Source organism: Vitis vinifera, chromosome 8 (genome assembly GCF_030704535.1).
Source record: "Vitis vinifera cultivar Pinot Noir 40024 chromosome 8, ASM3070453v1".
Classification (NCBI taxonomy): Eukaryota; Viridiplantae; Streptophyta; class Magnoliopsida; order Vitales; family Vitaceae; genus Vitis; species Vitis vinifera.
In genome coordinates this window covers 15,143,310-15,166,622 of record NC_081812.1, presented here as the reverse complement: position 1 = coordinate 15,166,622, position 23,313 = coordinate 15,143,310, and the positions used below count along the sequence as shown (strand labels likewise).

The window sequence follows — 23,313 nt, the reverse complement described above, 5'->3', positions numbered from 1 at the left end:
AAATGGAGAAAAAGCAAGTCAACCCCAGATCGCATATAAGATTTAATTTCACTGGGTGCACCGTGCATGGTACAATTTAGAAATATGAATGGGTCAGAACTCAGAACTCAGGAGCATTGATTCGCTTGATGCGAAACAAAACTGCACATACATTAAATGGAGCAGCTTTTTGTTCCAAAATGATCTTATTTAATTAATTTAATCATTTATTATTTACAATAAAAAATGCACATACATGGTATGGTTGAAGAAAAATGAGTTGTTATTATTCCAAATGAGGCCCCCATGAAAGCAGCTGTTGCAAAAGACTTCAATTTTATTTATGAATGTAGCCAGGTATGGCTGCCAAATGGCTCTATTACATGGTAACTCTAGCTCTACCATATAGGCACGTAAAACAGTACAATAGACTAAGAGACATTCCAAAGGGAAAGGGAGCCAAGCCCCGTTATTCTGTAGATAGTAGAAAACCAGTGCTGACAATTGATCTGTTTGTTACTGGAAGATGATCATTACTGGGTCTGCAAAGCGGGAAATATGTTCAAGAGGTCAGCAATTTATATATAGTCTGCAAGCACAGAGAAAATTGAAAAAAGCACACACAGAACATTAAACCAGATTGCTATAGAAGTATTACCAGGAAAAGCTTCGTGTAAGCTTCAACGACTACTTTGGGATCACATTTTGTTTGCTTATAAGCACCAATCTTGTTCAACTCCTGCAAAAGGATAAGGATGACCAAGATGATCGTTGAAGAACCAAGAGGGACCATTACAATAACACCACACACTACTTTGTGCAACACTTACTCAAAACTAAAAGTGTGTTTGAGAGCTTCAGTGTTCTAAATGTTTTTAGAAGAATCATTTATAAAGTGTTTCTCTAGGAAGTACTATAAGTAATTTTCAAACTTTTTAGAAGCACTTTCTAAATTTTGCCAAATGCCTAAAAATGCTGCCTAAAAGTACTACCAAACAGACTAAGTGTAGCGAAAAATTTCTGGGAGGATCATCAGTAGAAGTGCCCCAAGAAATGCTGCACCAAAACCCTTACTATAGACAACAAAAACCAGCACTCTAAACTCAGATTAACCTATTTATATAACTGACTTCAAACAATGACCATCATGTCACAATCAACTCTGAGGCTTAAATAGTATGAGTAAGAGTAAAAACCCTTTCAGGAGGTAAGCAGCAATAGCCTGTAAGCCCAAGGCACACTTCTGAACTACTAGCATGCCTGTGCCTAGGTTTGTGCAACTTCTACAGTTTATCAATGGACAAGGAGGGCATCTGCTTCATTATGGACAAAAGTTACTGCTAACTACATTTCATCAATCTTTCTATTAACATTGTATGATTTTTGAAAGTACCTCGATCCATGCTGCTAGTTTAGGCCTGCCAGCTGTGATGTCATACTTCCACACTTCGGATAAGAAGATTTGGAATTTTTCAACAAATGGAATGTTGGCTATGTCCACCTGAAAACATAATTTTACTTGTGAAAGCTAGATGAGAAAGTACGTGACCCAAAATCAACAAAAGGCATGCAATGCAGCATTAAGAAAGAACTTTAACATGAGCGAAAAGTATACCTACCAAACTGAATTGGCCAAGGAAGAAAGGCCCATCATCAAATTTATGCAGGGCAGTTTCTAGATGATCAAAAGTAGCACCTGTTACAGATAACTAGCTTCCATCAATCTCCTGTATAGAATACTGTGTAATAATAAAAATTCCACAAGTATCAAGGTAAACAACTCACCAACTTCTTTTGCTGGGTCTCCTTTAAATGAAGTATATACAATTCTGATGAATGTATCAGTGTAGGAGATCAACTCCTCAGCAAACTCTCGCTTGCCAGGACCCTAAAATGTTTTCACATCATCACTTTTGTTAGAGAGGCGGAGGCAGAGAGGGGCAGCCCATCAAGGGCACAAATGAATTTTGCAAATCTTACATCGGGGCAAAGTGAAGGCCCTCCAAAGTTGCTATCAACATATTTAATCAAATCAAGACTCTCTCCAATGACTTTGTTATTGTGTTCCAGTGCAGGCACCTATAAAAGGACGACTTCTTAGTTGATGAAATAGAGGATATAATTTGTTAAATTGATGTAAAAGCATGTGTGATCAACTGTAAATGATCAATTAATGTGTTTTCCATAAGCACAAAATTTTAGAAAACCAAACATCTCAATAGGTATCCTAATAAATAAATGAATAAAAGCATATCGTTTTCAAAGAATATCACCTTATTTCCAGGGTAGACTTTTTCCTTATACCATGCAGGCCTGTTTTGAAGGTTAAGAGGAACCAATTTAATCTGTTCTTGTAAACCCTGAAATCAAAAGATTTAAAGACAATCTAAGATCAAAGCGCGAAGTTTGAAATCTAATACCAAACCATAAAAACTTGCATTACACAGCTTAAGAACAACAGAAGCAGAGTTTACAAGGGAATCAAGAGAACCAACCAACCTTATAATTCCTGGTTATCCACACTCGCTGGGCGAAGGGGCAAGAATATGAAATATACAACCTTCAAGAAACAAATCCATTTTTATAAACCCGAAGAGAAATCCAGATTTTAAAAAACAACCAATCGCCCGCCGCCCCCCGTTTGGTTGCCAAGAAAACTCAGTAAATGAAATCCAAAGGCCCCGAAAAGAAAATGTAGTTAACCCAGTCAAACAGTATCACAACGAATAATTGAGCCGATCATTCTGTGTCCCAATCATTGAAACAAAAGAATTTTCTTTTATGTTCTTTCCTTTTACAGGACTTGAGTTTATTACCAACCAAACAGGGGATCAGCAAATGATCGGGAAAAAAAAAAAAACAGAGTGAAAATGAAAGAACCTTGTGGTGCCATCAAAGAGAGGAGGTTGATCAGAAGTAGAATCCAACACCGGAGGCAGAACCTCTTCCACACATCTAGGAAATTCAAAACAAAACAAAACAAAACCCCATTAATTGAAAGAAATACAATGCAAATTTATGGAGAAAATTTCCAAAATCTTACGTAGTGGCCATGTCTGATGTCTGCTGTCTGGGAGGGCGAGAAGCTTAGGGTGCAGAGAGATAGCAGTTCTGAGTGGTTTTATAGGAGAAATTGATCCCGCGCGATCGCGAGCAATGACGCTGTGTGGAAGTCATCATCCGGAAGAGAGATACGGACTGGTCCCACGCCATCGCGAGCAATGACGCTATGCGAAATGTTGGAATTTTTATGTTAATTTGATAATATTATAAATCAGTGTTAATTTATTTTTGTATTGTGGTCCATAATGGGATTGGACACATATTGTTGCTTGATTTTTTATGGGCTCACCCTAATTCACTTGACTGACCCATTAAGTCAAGTCGTCCAACTAAAGTGTGTAATGTGCAATATATATATATATATGTGTGTGTTGACTGACCCATTAAGTCAAGTCGTCCAACTAAAGTGTGTAATGTGCAATATATATATATATATATATATATATGTGTGTGTGTGTGTGTGTGTTTGCATTTTAGGGAGGGCATCCTTTCTTCTCTTTGAGAGCTCTCCCGACAAACACACTCACACACTCCACTTTGGACTGAATTTTGGGAGACAAGGGAAGAGTTCATTGATCGCTCATTCTCGGACCATTACGCACCCGGAAAGCAGATTATTGGATATCAAAGGAGAGCAGAAATGGCTTCCCAAAGCACGAACCAAGGTAACGGATTGAATTTTTCTATTAAATGCATGCTCAATTGTCAACATGTGATCCTATGCAATTTAAATTCTCATCAATTGGTATCAAAGCAAGCATGATTGATATTTGAGCTGCAATTTTGGGTTAATTTTTGGGTTTCTCGTTTCCTGTTGTGGAAGCAATTTTTTTTGAATTTTATTTCTCGTTTGATGTTGATTCTCTGTTTTCAAGCCTGATTGTTGTTGGAAACTTGTAGAGAATATTGTTTGAAGCAAAACCCATCAAATTTTGTGATTTTTGGAGCTCATTTGATGATATTTCGAAAATTAGGGCTTGTTTGGTTCTTGCTATTATGCGTTTTTTGTGCAATTTTTTGGGTTTGGATTAAAGAATTGATGTTTGAGGATGGAAATCTATGTATTTTTGACGAAAAATGCGTGAAATTTTGGGTGGAAAATTTTTTTTTTTCTTCTCCAGAACCAGGCCGTGCTCAGCTGGAGGAGAAGGTGAATAGTGATGTGATGACGTCATAAAAAAAACAATTTTTTTTTTTTTTGTTGCCTTGGTATTCTTGGATTGATTGTGCATATGCTAGAATTATTATACATTTGTTAAATTTGACTTTATTGGGACAATTATTATTATTATTGTTCTTTATGGTATAATTTTTCCTTATATCGATAATGTTGTCCTATGTAAATTTTGTTAAATATTTCAATTTATTGAGGCAATGAAGCACACTTGTGTGATTGCCTATGGCAATTCCAAGTGTGTCAAATTGTGAAAATTAAGATATTTTGAATTTTATTCATGACAATTGTGAACATATATGTGGTTGCCTATCGTGACCCTATATGTGTCAAATTGTCTTTGCTGAGATAATTTAACTCCCGCATTTAATCGTTTTATTATTGTGATTACTAAGATCCATACGGGTATTGTAATTGTCCTATCGATGATAACAATGCTTGGTAGGATGCTTAGATTGGTGAAGGAAATTAATTGTATATTATGAACCGTACTAATTTTCTTTGCCCTTTCGGTAATAAAATTAGTACATCTTGGTTGTAATATTTAATTAGTTGTCCTTACCGCCGTGGAATTTTTAAAATTCCAAGCTATTGCTAAATTGAGAAATTATGGAAATTAGCAAATGCATGATATTGTAATAATATGCATACTGTTGAATTTTGCTATTTTCCAGCTACCAGCAATCCTGGTATTTCTCTGCAATTGTCTGCCATCAAACCTCTTACTGGAAATAATTTTGAAGAATGGTTTGAGTCCTTTAACGTGCATATGACTCTGCAAAATCTGGACTTGGCTTTGAGGGTTGATGAGCCAAGTAAGCTCACTGATGTGAGCTCTGCAGATGAAAGATTATTTTATGAAAGATGAGAGCACTCCAACAGGAGTTGTTTGATGGTGATGAAATTCACTATGGATAAATCTATCAAAGAATGCGGGCCAAAGACTTCTTGGAATATGTGAAGGTCAATTATACCAAAGTTGATAAGGCTGAAATGGCAACTCATTTGAAGCTTCTCACAACTACTGTATATGATGGAGTTAGTGGGGTTAGGGATCATATCATCAAGCTAAGGCACTACTTCAACAAGGCAAATGAGATGAAAGTGGAGTTGGGTGAAAATTTTCTGAAATGGTTGATACTTGAGTCTCTTCCTGCTTCCTTTGATGCAGTGAAGTTGACTTACAATGCCTTGAAGGAAGAATGGACTCTAGAGGAGTTGATGTCCATTGTAGTGCAACATGAAGTCTCACTGAAGAAAAATGAGACTCACTCCCTTGCTCTTATAACAAATCAAGCCAGTAATGTGAAGAAAAAACCTCCACACAAGAATTTTGGAGGCTCTAAGCAGTTCAAGAGGAAAGGGAATTCAAATCAAGGAACCTCCAACGCATCTGTTTCTTCTAATCCTGCAAAGAGTGAGAAATTCAAGGGGAAGTGCAACTTTTGCCATAAGATTGGCCACAAGCAAGTTGATTGCTTCAAATTTAAAATTTGGCTAGAGAAGAAAAAGAAAGGTGAAATTGTGGTTGTGGTTAATTTGAATGCAAACATGATTGAGACAAATATTGTTGATGTTCATGCCAATTCTTGGTGGTTAGATACTGGTGCCACTATTCATGTCACTAATTCTTTGCAGGAGATGACAAACAGAAGGAAGTCGTCAAAGCATGAAGAATGTGTGTATATGGGTGACGGAAGCAAAGTGAAAGTGGAATTTTTTGGCATGATAAAGCTGAAGTTGATCACATAAAGCTTTTTGTTGTTACACAATGTGGCTTTTATACCCTCACTTAGGAGGAATCTGATTTCTGTATCTTCTTTGGATAGACATGGTTATTTTTTTCACTTTGGAGGTGGAAAAGTGGATATTTTTTGCAACTCAGTCTTAATTGGCAATGGTGTTTTGTTTGGAAATCTTTATAGTCTCAGTTTGCATCATGGTTTATTATGTGATTCATCCTCTGTTAATTCTGTTGTTGGTTGCAAGCGTGCTAGAATGAATTTGAGTTCTTCCATGTTGTGGCACAAACGCCTAGGTCATATTTCTAGGCAAAGATTAGAGAGATTGGTGAAAGATGGTGTGCTTTCTAATCTTGATTTCTCAGACTTCGAAACTTGTGTTGTTTGCTTAAAGGGGAAGATGACAGCAAAGACCAGAAAGGAGAAGATTGATAGGTGTGGAAGTACTTTAGACTTGATCCACACAGATATATGTGGTCCTTTGTCACCAACTGCTTTAGGGGGTTATAGATATTTCATCACTTTTATTGATGATTTCTCTAGATTTGGTTATGTTGAACTAATCCATGAGAAATCTGACTCCCTGAATGTGTTCAAAGCCTTTAAGGCTAAGGTGGAGTTGCAGTTGGGAAAGCCCATTAAAGCTGTGAAGTCTGATAAAGGTGGCGAGTATTATGGGAGATATGATGAGACTGGACGGAATCCTGGACCATTTGCTAAGTTTCTGTTGGAATGTGGCATTGATGCGAAATATACATTGCCAGGCACTCCTCAACAGAATGGGGTTGCAGAAATGAGGAATCGCACATTGTTAGATATGGTGAGGTGCATGTTGTCCAATTCCTCTTTACCAGAATTTCTATGGGGTGAAGCCTTAAGGACTGCGGCATATATTTTGAATCAAGTGCCCAGTAAGTCTGTGCCTAAGACACCTTATGAGCTATGGTCAGGAAAGAAACCCAGTCTTCACCATTTCCATGTTTGGGGATGTAAGGCTGAGGTTAGGCCCTATAACCCACAGTCAAAGAAACTTGATCCTAAAACCATTAGTGGTTTCTTTGTTGGCTATTGCATTGGATCAAGGAGTTCCAAATTCTATTGTCCATCTCATACCACCAGGATCATTGAATCAGACAGGGCTGTATATTTTGAGGATGAAGTTAATGTTGATCCAAATTTTATGCCTCGTGAAATACCTTTTGGAGAAAAGCATGTTGTGATTCCTTTTCCTACATCTCATGTTCCTATTGTCCAACAGCCAGCCACTAATCAAGGAGAGCATGGTGATCAAGTGGAATCCGACCTTCCTGTAGATGATACAGTTGTTAATGAGGTTCCTTTGAGAAGATCACAGAGGGTTCGTAGGCCGGCTATTTCAGATGATTATATGGTTTATTTGCAGGAGCATGAGTATGATAGTTATGATGCTTTTGATCCAGTCACTTACCAAGAAGTAATTCATTGTCCTCAATTCATATCTTGGAAAGAAGCCATGGATGATGAAATGAATTCTATGTATATGAATGGTGTTTGGGACTTGGTTGAATTGCCTCATGGTTGTAAACCAGTTGGGTGCAAGTGGGTCTTTAAGACCAAACGTGATTCTAGCGGGAAAATAAAGAGATATAAAGCTAGACTTGTGGTTAAAAGTTATAGTCAAAGAGAAGGAATTGATTTCAAAGAAACCTTCTCACCTGTGTCAACCAAGGACTCTTTTAGAGTGATTATGGTCATCGTAGCTCATTTTGACTTGGAGCTACATCAGATGGATGTCAAGACAGCTTTCTTGAATGGTGATTTGGATGAGGAGGTGTATATGGAGCAACCTATTGGTTTTGTAGAAGTTGGAAAGGAAGATTTAGTTTACAAGCTCAATAAGTCCATTTATGGTCTTAAACAGGCTTCGAGGCAGTGGTATCTGAAGTTTGATAAGATTATCACCCAAAATGGCTTTAAAAAAAATACAGTTGACAGATGCATATATTTGAGGGTCAGTGGGAGTAGTTACATATTTCTTGTTTTATATGTTGATGATATACTACTCGCATAAAATGATCTTGACTTGTTGATTGAGACAAAGCACATGTTGTCAACCCATTTTGACATGAAGGATCTTGGTGAGGCTTTTTATGTCTTAGGCATAAAGATTCTTCGTGATAGGGCTAATGGAGTGCTTAAATTGTCTCAAAGAGCATATATTGAAAGGATATTGAAGAGGTTCAATATGCACAACTGTAAATCTACTAAAGCGCCAATTGTGAAGGGTGATAAATTTTCAAAAGCTCAGTGTCCTCAAAATGATGATGAGAGAGAGGAAATGAAGACCATTCCTTATTCATCTGTGGTGGGCAGCCTTATATATGCTCAAGTATGTACATGCCCTGATATTGCTTTTGTTGTGGGCATGTTAGGAAGGTACTTGAGCAATCCTGGGAGTCAACATTGGAAAGCAGCTAAGAAGGTCCTTAGGTATTTGCAAGGAACTAAGGACTTAATGTTGACATATCAGCGCACCAGCTTACTTGATGTAGTTGGGTTTTGTGATGCTGATTTTGCTGGCTGCATAGATGATAAGAAATCCACTACGGGCTATATTTTTATGATGGCAGGAAGAGCTGTATCTTGGAAAAGTGTCAAGCAGACACTTACAGCATCCTCAACTATGGAGGCAGAGTATGTGGCATGTTATGAGGCTTGTTGTCATGCTATGTGGATGCGGAATTTTGTTTCAGCTTTAGGAGTTGTTGACTCCATTTCTAGATCGCTGAAATTATTTTGTGATAATTCCGCAGCTGTTGCTTTCTCCAAGAACACTAGGAGTATTTATCACTTCAAACATATTGATGTAAAGTTCTATTTTGTTAAGGAGAAAGTGGCAGAGTCTCTTATTGATATTGAACACATGTCCACAAAAAGTAGGTTGGCGGATCCATTAACAAAAAGCTTACCCATAATTGCGTTTCAGGAACATGTATCTCAAATGGGGTTGTTGGAAGCCTAGGTTGTATTAAGTTAGTGGGAGCCATTTTTTGGTATTGTAATACTATGTTATTGTTGAAAGAATTGTTATTATTGTACATTTCCCTATGAATCAAGCAATGAAGCATATATGATTGCTTTTGATTATTTATTTCTGATGAGATTCTATGGGACATTGATTTATGATTATGTATATGTTGTGATGTTTGATTATGTAGTCCAAGTGGGAGAATTGTTGGAATTTTTATGTGTGGACTTACATAATTAATTTGATAATATCATAAATCAGTGTTAATTTATTTTTGCATTGTGGTCCATAATGGGACTGGACACATATTGTTGCTTTATTTTTTATGGGCTCACCCTAATTCACTTGACTGACTCATTAAGTCAAGTCGTCCAACTAAAGTGTGTAATGTGCAATATATATATATATATATATATATATATATATATATATATATATATATATATATATGTATGTATGTATTTATTTGTATATATATATAGAGAGATGTGTTTGCATTTTAGGGAGGGCATCCTTTCTTCTCTTTGAGAGCTCTCCCGGCAAACACACTCACACACTCCACTTTGGACTGAATTTTGGGAGACAAGGGAAGAGTTCAGTGATCGCTCATTCTCGGACCATCACGCACCCAAAAAGCAGATTATTGGATATCAAAGGAGAGCAGAAATGACTTCCCAAAGCACGAACCAAGGTAACGGATTGAATTTTGCTGTTAAATGCATGCTCAATTGTCAACATGTGATCCTATGCAATTTAAATTCTCATCACGGAAGTCATCATCCGGAAGAGAGATACGGACTGGTTCCACGCCATTGCGAGCAATGACGCTATGCGGAAGTCAGCGAGCGGCGGAGGAGAAATACAGTGGGAGGGCGGTTACAAGATGAAATCCTGGGCTCTTCTCTCAGCCGTTGGATTTAATTACAAGATGAAATACAGTGGTTTTATTTTTTATTATTATTTTTTTCAATGTTTTTAGCTCCGCTAGGAAAAAAGAATAATAATAAATAAAAACTGTAGAAAATTAATTCTATGTTTGATAAAATTAGTTAAAAAATTGTATGAGTTTAGAAAAAAATTTCTATTTTTCTATTTTTTATTTTTTTAAAAAACATTTTTAGTTTTTCTAAAAATAATTCTTATTTTTTATTTTTATTTTCTAAAAATATTTTTATTCTTTTTTACTTAAAAAAAAAAAAAAGAAGCATTTGATTAAGAAAAATAAAAATATTTTTAGAAATGAAAATTTTAAAATTATGTATGATTTTAAGTTTATTTCTAAAATGATTTATTGAAATATTTTAATATAATTATAATGATAGTCAATGAAATCTATTATTACCATCAAAGCCAGATAAATATCAGTTTCACAGTTGGTGGCCGATTGTAAATTGGACTGGAACAGACAAAGAGCAACAATGTGACTGCCTGTTGTAAATTTTAAAACAAATCAATCAACTGTCCCAGCTCCTTTGGCTAGTCAGATTTCTTCATTAGACTCAACAGTACCCCAGCACCAAGACTTGTAGCGACAAAACCGAGAGAAGCCTCAGTTGATACATGGAATCCTGCAGCGAGAATTGAGATATTTTAAGTTTTTCTACAGGATAATGTATATAAAATTGCATAGAGAACAAAAGAAACGAGTCATTTGCATCTTAGAAATACCCACCAAAGAAATCTGAGATCATCTTACACCCAATAAAGCCCAGAACAACACCAATGGATGGCTGACCAGGAAAAAGAAGATTGTGTCAATAAGAAATATCCAACCCTGTTAACATGCTGTGAATATAAGCACATGGTGTGGATTGGAAGAATAATAAATAATAAAGAGTCCACACACAATACTACAATGACATTGAAAATGACAAACAATTCCTCATCTTTGCAATTTGCACCTAAAACTTGACCAGTTCTATCAAATTTCTGGTTTGCAAAGCTTCTCCATGATCTCCTTGGCTATTCATACATCAACTCGGTGCTTAGACTAAAAACTGACTAAACTTCCCAAGGAATCACCATCTAGTCATATAAGAACTCAGATGAGCAAAACTTCAGACCTCTGGAAATCCGATTGTATTCCAAAATCCATTACTGATGTATTCATTTAAGGCAAATAAAAACTGAGAAGCATTCAATAAAAGCCATGACCTGTATTACAAAAAAATGCTGGAGAAAAGATTTATGGCAAAGTTACACCCCAACAAAACCAAAGCTACACCCACTTCATCTCCCAAAAAGGAAAATAAAAAACCAGAAAGAAAGAAAGAAAAAAAATGTTCCATTATATTGCCTTTTTTTAGTGTGTTTTGTCAATAAAAAGATGAGTAAAAGGTTATATTCCATTCCACTGAGTGGATTTGACATTCAATACAGAAAAAAGATTGTTGCATAACTTGTTCTCTCAGGAAATGCCATTCGGTTTATAGCTTGTTAAATTGAGTAGTACCCTAATCCATTGTCTTAGTCCCCTCCCTCCATTATATGAATACTGTCTCTGACCAATACTCATTACTGAAGGGATTATTTCCCAGGTCCCCAAATAATGCAATACACTAATACAGTATCATTATAACAAAATAAAATGATGAGTTTCTTTCCTAAAGATCCTAGCCTATTGAAGAAGGATGTGAAGAAGAAGCTCACAGTTTATATTGCAAACAGCATAATGCTTCCATTTTGGAAGAAATAGCAATCTTTAGCACTAATTGTGGATGATGTCAAGTTCTAATTCTATCAACTGGATCATAATACCAGTTAGGGGACATTTGAAAAGTGCATGCATCGTATGTCCTTAGACAGTAGAACTTTGCATCATAAATTCACATGCAGTAAATCAATCTTTTACCTGTAGATACTCCAATTCTGACATGCTTTCAGAAATAAGTGTGTAAAGTGACCTCAAACCTACATTGAATGGAATAATTGCCAATTAGTCTCCTGCTAATAAAAGGCAAGCAATCTTAATCAAAGGTTAAAATCCAAATGACATTCTAAATGCATTTCTGATATGATCAAAAGTCAGTCTAATAGCATAAGAAACATAGCCAAGATAATGATCATATGCATGCAAAATAATATGATAATAAGAATTAACTCTTTTACATGAAAACCAATGAAATAGTATAAAATGCAAAAGGGGTGCAACCTGAGTACATTTGATAGAGCCTATATAAAAATGTAAAAAACAGAAATTACCTAAGATGGCAAAGAGATTAGATGTAAAAACTATGAAAGGATCCCGTGTAACACCAAAAACCGCTGGTATTGAGTCGACCTAAAGAAAAGAAAGGAACGCATAATAATTTTCATTCCAATTGAACAGCAAAGTGTGAACTCTAAGAATGTAAATGCCTGATATAGATGAGGGATAACAAGAACGCACAGCAAATGCAATGTCACTGAGCTCAATAACTACTACTGTAAGGAGTAAAGGAGTGGCCTGCCCAAAATGTTTGATTCCTGTTAGAAATTGAATAAATATTAATTTAACACAGTAAATTACATATAAACCTCTAAGTTGAAATAGTCCGATTTCCTGATCTGCAGAAAAATTCTAACCCATTTTATAGGGCGTAGAGTAAGATGTTGATAAGTCAACACAATCCCATCAATGACTTACTTTCCAGACACCATCTTGAATTGTTACGAATAGATTGCCATCATAATTAGCTGCAACATTAAGAACAAACAAATCTTGGACCATAAACATCAGCTAGCACAACATAATCTGCCAACAACATAATCATTTTTAGCAAATAAAATATTTCTTCAGATTTGAAAAAGAAGGAAAAAGAAAAAGAGAAAAAACAGCTCCTCAAAAGCCTAGGAGGCTTTCTTGCACAGTTCTCATCACTGTTGTCATACATTCTACTTCAAAGATTGAATGTTAGCTATCAAGTTTATAGAAAGCAATATTAAGAAAACGAAAGTGTAGGAAAATCTGTGAGAGGAATGATTTGATACATACAATCTGACTCCACAAATCCTTATCACAAACTACCTTTCTTATGCATACTTGAGCCAAGTTGAGTCCAGACTCCAGAGTAATTACTGGATGGAAATGGACAATGTTAATCTCAGAGTCAGTACAAATACACTTGATCCCCTTTCATTTCTTTGTATTTCGTCTCAAATCCTATTTTCTATCTCTTCATTCTTCATATTTGATTTTCTAGAGCCCATCTAACAAGGACTGAGCTTGGGCTGGCCTATACTCAACCTGGAGTTGGATCAGAAAAAAGGACCTGGGTATATGCCCTCCTAGCATGTTATGTTTTGAGCCTACAGAAATATCCTAGACTATATGGTTAAGAATGTACTTTGTGGTTAACTGAGTAGAACTATGTGTTGAGTTCTAACAATTGTAATGAGAAGGTCAAATATCAGGCCAGTTTGAACCTAATCTAAGGTTAATTTCACAAAAGGGCTCGCTCAAGCTGAGAGTGCCTTAGATTGGACTGGGCTGAGCTTGAGTCACTGGCCCCTGCTTCTGGCTATATTTGAGCCCAAGCTTAGCCCACCCCAACTTATAGCTCATTTCACAGAAAGATTCAAAGTACTAGATTCTCAAATTTTTAACACGATAATTATTATCATCCTATTATTTCTTCATTGAAGTGCTCTCTTCACTATAGATCTTGATGGTGATTGGTAGCATTCTTTGTCCAACAATAAGCCGGGACATCAAAGGGAGTAACAGTGGGAACTTGAAGCATTGCACTAGAGGCAAGAATATTCAGGCATCAAGAATGGAAAGTTGGAATATATTTTGCTATAGGAGGAAAGAAAATGTTATCAACAACAATACACCAATAATTAAAGCAAATGTGTAATGACTAACAAGCAGAAATCTGAAACAAATTTGGAAAACTCCCATTGATAAGGATTCTTATCTATATGGCAGCACAGGACATGCCAGCTTTGAACCATACAACCACAAATTTATACTGAAGAAAACAGAAGTGACCAATGCTGTCACATTCAAGACATAATTTCTTAGGTTTCAGAGTGCAATTTTTCTGATTTTGGCTGTGTAAAACAAGTTTAATGATTATGGAACCACATTAAGTCAAACTACTAAAATTCCATCTCAGGTTGGAAAAACTTAACTAGTTCATAAAAATTACAAAAAAAAAACTATTGACAACCTCCTGTGACATCTATATATGTATATACATATGTCTATATGCATAGAAAGACAAGATAGTTACCAGTCACAGGAATGAATTTCTGGCATGTCTTCACTACAAAGTTGTTGGATAGGTCTGTCTCATCTTCATCAGCAGCAAATAGCTGTTTATAAACAAGAGAAAAATAGGAATCATATAACTTACTTGCAGAAATCCACACAGCAGAATACATATAGAAGCAGAAAATATGTTAGGGCTGTGATCTACCTGCAAAAATATATCCACTGGATAAGATTACTAATAACTTGCTTAAATCCACAGAGGAAAGAAAATTAAAATAGATATTGCATCAAGAATTGCTATATCAGTTTAGAAGAGAAATGGCACCTTGAATGATGAGAACAGAAGTATTGCAGCGAATAATAGGTTTACTGCTTCAAACCTCTTTCATATAACCCAGCCAAAATTTCAGAAAGAAATCCAATTAACAGCAATAGAACCATGAAGTGAAAAAAAATAATAATAATAAAAATAAATAAATTCATACACATGGAATTTCACCTGAAGGGTGGCGGTTCCTAGAAGTATCAATGACAAACGAAAGATAATTGCACCAGCAATACCATATGAAAGAACCCGACCCTACATTTGCAACATCATACAAATTTCTGTTACTGCCAATTGACATGTAAAAGCCTCAGTATAAAAAAAAATATGAATAAAAAATAATAGAAAAACGACCAAAACCTATAGCACCAGAATGTTGCATGATATACCATCTAGATTACAAAATGCCAATACCAACCTGATACATTGTTGGTACTTGAAAGTACTTGAAAATCAAAACAAAGACAAATAGATTGTCCACGGACAAACTTTGCTCCAATAAATACCTGAAAAGAATCAATAAGGATAATTATGGAAGAAATTGGTTAACAAAGCAAAACAAATATAAAGCCAAAAATTCAAGAATAAACATAGTAGAACATGCAGTCAGCAGAAACGATTTTTATAACCCAAGGCAATTCCCAAATTCAAAGTCAGTGTAATAATCCTGTTAAAGAGCATGCTATACATCATGAACTCAAATCCTACAAATTTAAACTTTTAGGAAAATTGGTTGTTCGACATGATATCAAAGCCTAGTTTGGTGGGAGATCATGTGTTCAAGCCCACTGCATATTTATTTCCCCAATTTATTAAATAAGCCCCAAAGAGGCTGATTATGGTTGTTTACCTATGGATCTGAGTATCTATCCATGTGGAGGTATGCGGCCAGTGGCCACACGTGAGAAAAGGTGTTAAAGAGCATGATATACATTATGGATTCAAATCCTACAAGCTTAAGCTTTTAGGAAAATTGGTTATCTAACAAATCCAAATCAAAAGCTATATCCATACTTGTCTTCCCTTTTAGTTTAAGATACTACTTCAGAAAGCAATGCAAAAAAGGGCCCAAGATTTAAGCTAGGGTAACAACTTAGATGATTTTGAGCCTAACCAGCTGAAAAAGGTAAGCTTAGGTTGAAAAATGTCAGGTTGGGTTGGGTTTAAGTGGAGACTTCACTAACTTCAAACCTAATTTAACAAAAACATACGCACAATATATAATCTCATGTATCTATGTTATTAGACTAAATACCTCAACTTCTAGTTTTAAATGGAATATTAGTGATTTGGTTAAAAACAAATATAAATTATAAGTTGTTAAAAATTAGCTATAGTATTTGATATTTTAAGCAACAGCGAGTCTATATTAAGTTTGCTTTTGTCACAAACGGTGCAAAATTAAATAAAGCATATAAAACAGTATATGAAGCCAAAAAATAACTAATTGTTCCAGTAATTATATACAGAAATAGAAAACCTTATTCGAAGTTTCAAACTCAAACCAATTGTTTCATTATACAGGATAAGAATTATTTTCATCCCATATTTAAATACAAATTTGTTATATTATCTTTTTTTTATATAGGTAAAGAGAGAAACAATGAGAACAAATTTTTTATATTATCCTTGCAACCTATTTACTTCTATATCTAGAAGCGCTACTTTATAAAGTTTGTTTTTTTAGGAACAAGTGACAAAGTGATCGACATATTAACAGATGCAAGTTAAGTAAATTTACAAATGAAATAGTTTCTCATAACCCAAGCAACTCAATCCAATCCGACCTTGGGTTGAAAACCTCCAAGTGAGGTAAGATTAGGTAGATCTTCTATTTGGCTCCCAACATGCCCAAGTTCATCACTATTGTGAATACATGTGGTTGGTTTCCTTTGTCCATATGGCAGTCATAACATCCAACCAAATAACCAAACAAGTGGCAAAGAAAGAAGGGACAAGCAAAAGGCAAAAAGTAAGATAAAATAAAAGAAGAAAATAATTTATATAAAGAGTTATCAAGAGAGATTTAGAGCCTCCAGAAGAGTTCAAAAAATGATAATTATTAATAATGAACACTAAAATCTCAAAAGTGTGTATAATAATGATGGTGGTGGTGGTGGCTACAATAAATCTACACAAACTTCTTGACTATAAAGGTCATATCGCTCCAATTAGATCTCTCTTAGAAGGATGAGTATGCAAGGAATACATATTTTCAAGTTTAAACACAAACACACACATACATGCACATATAAGTGCGCACATGCAAAAGAAATCGTATAGCATGCTTGCTTCTTTAAATATATGCATTCTATGGGATGCATTTATGTTTCATTTGCAATAGGGTAGTTAATACCGAGACATTCCAACAATGCAAGAATATAGCAAAAGCAGAAATAAATAAATAAAAATTTCTCTAGGGTCATTATTTCTTTCTTTCTTTTATGGAGACTAGCAGCATTATCATCTTCTGATTTTCAATTACTTGAGGTTCATGTGCAGAAGTAGTAAGACTGAACGACAATGTGTACTAAGTGAAAGTTTACACCCTCACAAAGGTTTGTAATTAACCATCACTTGCATTGAGATTCTTGCTTCAAAAGAACTTATATACCCTTCTTTCTCGTTATGGAAAATGGTCTTTATAAATAACAGTGAGAGGAAGGTATGACATGCAAACCTAACAAGATTTCAAAGGAAGAACATAAAAGTTCATACAACAACGACAAATATCCAATCCGCACATGGGTAATTTTTACAATTATGCCATAAAGAGCCATGTTCCTTCATACCCAGCAAAAAACTCCGATGCTTTGCCAACTCCATCTTTAAACCCCACACCAACACCAAATATCACAGCCATGCACACCTACAAGAATCGACTACTACAATAATTTACTCTAGCCAATAACAGAAACAAGAAATCAATACATAACAGACAGTAAGCTGAGAGGCACTTACCCATAAAGCAACAGTTCTAATGGAGGATACATAAGTTTCAGGGCCCTGGGTTATTTCTTCTGGATTACCTGCAGAAATGCAATTGTGAGGCACAGCAACATTGCTAAGGCCATCATAAGGGGCACTGATCCTCTCGCCTTCTGCATATTCGTTTCCCATCACATTATATTGGAATACATTAAAAATGAACCTGCGTGATCTTAAAATGTTTTGTGGATGGGGATGATACATGAAAAAATCAGAAGGAAACATAAAAAATTTCTTGGAATATCAGAAAACAGGTCTATCAAAGGGTGTCCTTCAAGTGAGACTCTGCTTTTACTGTTGAATTACACTTAGAAAGCAATTTCTTTATACACCAAGGTAGACAGGATGTTACATACAATGAACACCAAAAGGTGTTTATAGGTTGAAAACATAATTTACTGCTAATCAAAATGCGACAATCAGAACCCATTGTGCTTACCATGCTGGAACACTTTAAACCCAATTCAATTAGGTTCCCAAATGTCAGAATGCATTGCTTTCGAGAGAAACTATTCAGATGCCAGTAATAAACCCTAGACAGTATTAATAGTTTCAGAAGAAGGAGTTTCAGTTTCACCTGAAGTAGATAAACCGTCCTCCCCCTGTTGGGTTCTTCTGGAGCAAGCGAGTGGGGAACACCTAGCACCACCGGCATTACGGACTGCAAGCCAGACCCAATAAAAGAAAGATAAAAGAATTATTATAGGATATAAGGCGAGAGAGAAATTGAAAGAGGGAGAAGACCTGCAGAGAGTGGAGGAAAATGGGGGAAAGTGAATCGAAGCCTGGTGGTGGACCTGGTGGTGGTCCATTTGAGAGCTTGAAAGGAAAAAACCCTGGTGGAGGTGGAGGTGGAGTCGAATTTCAGAGGGGTTCGGACGCCATAGTAAATGCCACACAATGCCGCCATGCGGAAACCTCTTCAGAGTCGAGAGTGTTGAGACACACAAATGAAATTATTCCCAGATAAAATCATCCTCACTTATTTTGTGAAGCTAATTTACCATTTTAGCCTCCTCCTCCCTCCATTGAAATGTTTTTTCTAGCGTTATTTTATTAAAATGGAACAAATCACCCCCAATTTGTAAAATTAACTTAAAAGATATTCATTTTGAACAATAAAACCCTCATTTTTTTCTTCTTACAAAAATAATATTTTATTTTAAAATACATATGTAAATAATCAACATGTTTAAGGGTATTTATGTCAAAAAAATTGCTTTCCAAATTAAAAAATATGAGATGATAGTTTTACAAATTAACTGTCTTTTCATTCATTTTCATCAATTAATACATTTTTTTTATATTTATGATTGATTTTTGAAATATACTATCCTCCACGTAAACCATTTTATATTACACCCAAACCAATCTACTTTAATATCGATTCAATTTGTTTGATTCAATTCATTCAATTTTGGATCAAAAGCAAACCCTTTCACCTTTTCCCACCATTGATTCTTTTTGTCAAAGTTTACCGTTAGTATTTTATATGCTTGAAGCAAAATGTTGTCTAATTAGATTGTAAATTAGAAATGTTGGAAAAAGTCATATTGCTAATCTGTGAGATTATACACACTGATGCAATGTCTCTTGTCTCTTACTCTGATGAAATATAATGTAAATTTGTATAACAATTCCTACTTTTATTTTTATTTTTTCACGCTATGGAAGGATTTTAAAAGTTTCTATGGGTTTTTTTTTTTTTTTTGGAGGGGATTGTTGGTTATCCATTTGTCAAATTTGTAGTCTATCCCTACTAAGACTTGAAAACAATTTTATAAAAGTTTAAAATTGATAAAAATTCACTCCAAACTTTAAAAAAATCTAAACGATTGTTTGAAACACTTTATGAGGTATGCCACGCAATGCACGTAATATATTTAGAATTTATTTCACAGTGATTTTAAAAAACATTTTTAATATTTTTAATACTTAAAATTTTTTATCATTCAAATGTTAAAAATATTAAAAATGTTTTCTATAATCACTGTTATACACACTCTTAAAGTATATTTATTAATGATTTTAAGAAGTGAATTTAATATTTATAACACTTGAAAATTTTTATCTTTCAAATATTATAAATACCAAAAACACTTCTTAAAATCAACATCTTCCTATTAATTGATTTTGATGATATTATTCCATACTCCCTCTCAAAAATAGAGGTCACTTTTAGGAAATTGTTTGAAATTTGAGAAGCTAATAATTTTTTAGTTGATCTTAAGAAATGCCCTTTTCTTGGATTGCAAGCGACCTCATCAGGATTTGTGATCTCCTCAAAAGGGGTATAGAAATTTATCTTGAGACAGCTGGAGATGATATTAAAGAGTGATCAGGTGCTACTTAGATTGCTGCATGGCATGTTGAATTAAGAATCCCAAAGATTAGTTCTTCTGATCACAGCTCCAATGAATGCAAAAGAGAAGGAAATCCAGTTTAAGAATGCATATTTATAAAAATGGGAAGGAACCCAAGGTCTAGAGATCCATGCTTCCTGCACTCCCAAGTAGTCCAGATGATTGACTGCATGAGAAGCATAAAAAAGTAAGACACAAATCAAGCTGCTTCATGTGATACAATCCATTCCAAAATGAAATTTCAAGCCACAATCGAAAATAAATATAACTGTGTTCCAAATACAGAGAATAATTCTTTTATAAGTTCTTATAAAACAATCTTCAATTTTCAAAGAGTAGGATAGTGAGAGATGAACTTTCACTTACCAAAAGCAGTTTTCTTCAGGCAGCAGAAGTAGCGATACTCCAGCAAAGAAATTTGTTGATTCCATGTCTGTAAAAATTCAAAGGGTGTGGAAAAGAAGAATTAATCACAAGAATATGAGATTAAGTAGCAGAAGAAAACACAATGATATGATATCTATTAGTTCATAGAACAGAAACAATGAAATAGAAGTGGAAAATACTAATCACAAACGATAAAAAGAACCAATACGATGACTATTAATTTCATGAAACCGAACCAACTAAAAATCAAGTGAAAATGCTGCTCATAGCACAAGAATTTGCAACAGTAACATCATATAGAAATCTCAAAATGCCAGAAGAAATTGAACTACTTTTTCATTCCTGATATAACAAACAAGTTCAAAATCTAGAGCTCAGATTTTTCCATCAACTAACTAACTAAGCTATAAGAATATATTAAGTTGGAAATGTTGAAACCAGGTCCGAAGAATTACATATGAGCTTGCTATGCTACAAAAGCAGCAATGAGATCATTTGAACCCCCATAGCTTTTCTGAGTGATAAATAATGAAATTGTCTTAGAAGTACCCTTGCTACAATCAGATACACATCATTATATAACCTGTAACTTCATGGCCACTCACTAAAATAGCGAAACTCATGTCACAGTTTCAAAGAAATCCAACAAAATATTAAGAAGAAGCTCTAGAAATTTTTAAGTAGATTTCATGAATGTTTTCTGAGAGAGTATGAGAATTTAAAGATTATGCAACAAAGGATAAAAAGGAAATAACAATAAAGAAGTAAATAAATGAATAAGAAATAAAAACAAAGTGACCACCCACTTCCCTTATTAACAACTCCAAGTCAAAACATGAGTAAAGCTTCCTGCCCATGCACATGAAAACCAACACTCAATGCAATTGAGTAAAAAACCAAAATAGATTACACACCAACAAACCCAACCCACCTGACTGCCCCCTCCATGTTATAACTTACATCAAATACAAATCCCAAAACCTTTTTAAAAAGGTCAAAAGGTGATCTAGTACTGAGTTCATCAAACGTTTGCTCAGCAATAAAATAGAGGGTAAGATCAAAATATTAAAATTCAAGATCATAAATACAAAAACATATCCAAGACAATAGGATAACTTGCCTTGGAAAAGAGAACAACTTGGTGAAACCCTGATAGGGAGAATCAGAGACTTGAAGCAAATTATCTTGATTGAAGACCATTCCCTGGCCTTCAGATAAGGTTGTCTTTGGGATCATTCCAGCTGATGGTTCTTCCAAATGTATAGAATTCTTTTACATCCAAACACATTCATATTTGTTTCCACTGGGTTCAATTGGGAGGAAGTTAATGCTAGGGAATAGGGTAATGAATGTATTTAATTATGTTTGTGATTAATCTACCACCACCAACCTGGTTTAAGTGATGATCAACTCATCCATCCAAATGTACTGGACCTCACTCATTGGATGAACCTTTGAAGAATGTTCAAGTTTTGATTTCTCAATTGATGTGTTGGATGTTTTCATGGCAGTGTGCAACAGTGACCCAGCTATTCCCAGTTTCTTTAACCAGTCCTTTCTTCCTCATAATGCTTCTTAGTTCATTCACAGAATCCCACCTTCCAACAGCTGCATAGAAATTTGAAAGCAGTACATAATTTCCAGGCTTATTTGGCTCTAATTCAAGGAGATTCTTTGCAGCAAACTCACCCCTTGAGACATCCAGGTTGTGACTACAAGCATTCAGTATAGCTGCCCATACTGCAGCTGTGGGTTTGGTTTGATTTTTAATCATATTATTAAACAGACGCCACACCTCTTCTATCTGACCTGCCCGGCCTAAGATATCTATGAAGCAGGCATAATGTTCAGGACCTGGATCCAAACTGTATTTCTTCTGGATCAAATTAAAACATTCTTGGCCCTGTTCCACCATCCCTGAGTGCGCACAAGCTGATAAAACCGCAAGAAACGTCACTAAGTTTGGCAGGATACTGTTTCCCTCGCCCTCCATCTTCTTGAACAGTTTGAGAGCTTCAAGCCCATGACCATGATTTCCATATGCATCTATCATGCTTGTCCAAGACACTACATCTTTTTTATCCATTCTATCAAACAGTGATCGAGCATTCAAAATTTTCCCGCATTTTGCATACATGTCTAGGAGAACATTACACAATTGGGTATCAAATGTGAACCCAAATCGCATTGCCACACAGTGTATCTGCTTCCCAACCCACAAATCTGAATTCTTGGAGCAAGCGGCAAGAGCACTAGTAACTGCAACTACATTGGGTCTCATTGCACTCATAATCAAGAATGCCTCTTTGTACCTTCGATTCCGAACGCACCCGGAAATCAAAGAATTGCGCATGACATCATCTTTTTTCCAATTCAAATTGTGAAATATTTCCATGGCTTCCCCAATGCACTCAACATTAGTGTAAAAATCAATAAGCGCAGTACCCAGAACAACCAAATCGCGACCCATCACAACCACCAACGCATGAACCTGCTTACCCTGTTGAAAGGCCTTCAAAAGGGTGCAAGCTTTGAGAAGAGAACACAGAGTAAACTCGCTCAACCACACTCCTTCCTTCTGCATTTCTCTGAAAACAGCGAGAGCTTCCTCGGGTCGGCCATGCCTTACAAAACTGGAAAGCATAGTGTTCCAAGTCACAACGTCCTTGAAACCCACCTCTTCAAACACACGAACCGAGCTGCCCAACTGACCGTACTTGGAATACATATCCATAAGCGCAGTTTTGGTGACAGTTGGAGTATCAGAACCCGTTTTGATAGCCAAAGCATGGACCTGTTTTCCACATATTGGGTCAAGCACAGCCAGAACAGGAGTGAGAGTGTAGGAATTGAGGTGGGAACCGGCACGGTGAATGCGGCGGAAGACAGACAATGCGGCCACGGCATTTCCACTGCGAACGTGAGAAGCGATAAGGGAATTGAGTGTGTAGAGGTCTCTATGGGGCATTTCATCGAACAAGTGGTACGAACCCAACTATCCTTGATTCAAACGGTATACATACGGAAATATCGAGAAAGAATCTCTTTTTCCACTCTTCTAACTAAATAAAATATTAAATTGTATTTA

General features: G+C 35.5%; 3 protein-coding genes and 1 non-coding gene across 6 annotated transcripts; all 4 read right to left on the bottom strand.

Annotated features, from left to right (window-relative positions):
• Positions 1 to 296: 296 nt before the first annotated feature.
• Positions 297 to 3,209, bottom strand: LOC100246597 (glutathione S-transferase L3). Its single transcript, XM_002276265.5, has 10 exons — positions 3,023 to 3,209; positions 2,860 to 2,934; positions 2,479 to 2,539; positions 2,253 to 2,339; positions 1,960 to 2,058; positions 1,765 to 1,867; positions 1,599 to 1,675; positions 1,373 to 1,480; positions 638 to 718; positions 297 to 521 (listed from the first exon to the last, which is right to left on the bottom strand). Exons 1-10 carry the CDS (start codon positions 3,031 to 3,033, stop codon positions 513 to 515), a joined length of 711 nt encoding a protein of 236 aa, XP_002276301.1. The 5' UTR covers positions 3,034 to 3,209; the 3' UTR covers positions 297 to 512.
• Positions 3,210 to 10,281: 7,072 nt separating this feature from the next.
• Positions 10,282 to 18,528, bottom strand: LOC100265493 (thylakoid membrane protein TERC, chloroplastic). Of its 3 annotated transcripts, none has more exons than XM_010655177.3 (14): positions 18,220 to 18,528; positions 18,053 to 18,136; positions 17,449 to 17,516; positions 17,280 to 17,356; positions 14,906 to 14,993; positions 14,662 to 14,742; positions 14,488 to 14,544; positions 14,182 to 14,263; positions 12,591 to 12,640; positions 12,354 to 12,410; positions 12,167 to 12,245; positions 11,817 to 11,875; positions 10,638 to 10,695; positions 10,282 to 10,533 (listed from the first exon to the last, which is right to left on the bottom strand). In XM_010655177.3, the coding sequence occupies exons 1-14, from the start codon at positions 18,383 to 18,385 to the stop codon at positions 10,442 to 10,444; spliced, it is 1,098 nt and encodes a 365-aa protein (XP_010653479.1). In that variant the 5' UTR covers positions 18,386 to 18,528; the 3' UTR covers positions 10,282 to 10,441. The 3 variants fall into 3 exon arrangements, with proteins under 3 accessions (XP_010653479.1, XP_002276398.1, XP_010653478.1); XM_002276362.4 differs by having other exon boundaries at positions 17,449 to 17,588; positions 18,220 to 18,448; XM_010655176.3 differs by having other exon boundaries at positions 17,449 to 17,585; positions 18,220 to 18,448.
• Positions 18,529 to 19,865: 1,337 nt separating this feature from the next.
• Positions 19,866 to 20,355, bottom strand: LOC100255198 (uncharacterized). Its single transcript, XR_002030678.2, has 2 exons — positions 20,205 to 20,355; positions 19,866 to 20,004 (listed from the first exon to the last, which is right to left on the bottom strand). It is a non-coding gene; the product is annotated as an uncharacterized LOC100255198 (transcript).
• Positions 20,356 to 21,056: 701 nt separating this feature from the next.
• LOC109121434 (pentatricopeptide repeat-containing protein At5g66500, mitochondrial) lies at positions 21,057 to 23,305 on the bottom strand. Its single transcript, XM_059739093.1, has one exon. The coding sequence runs from the start codon at positions 23,191 to 23,193 to the stop codon at positions 21,706 to 21,708; it is 1,488 nt and encodes a 495-aa protein (XP_059595076.1). The 5' UTR covers positions 23,194 to 23,305; the 3' UTR covers positions 21,057 to 21,705.
• Positions 23,306 to 23,313: the final 8 nt, after the last annotated feature.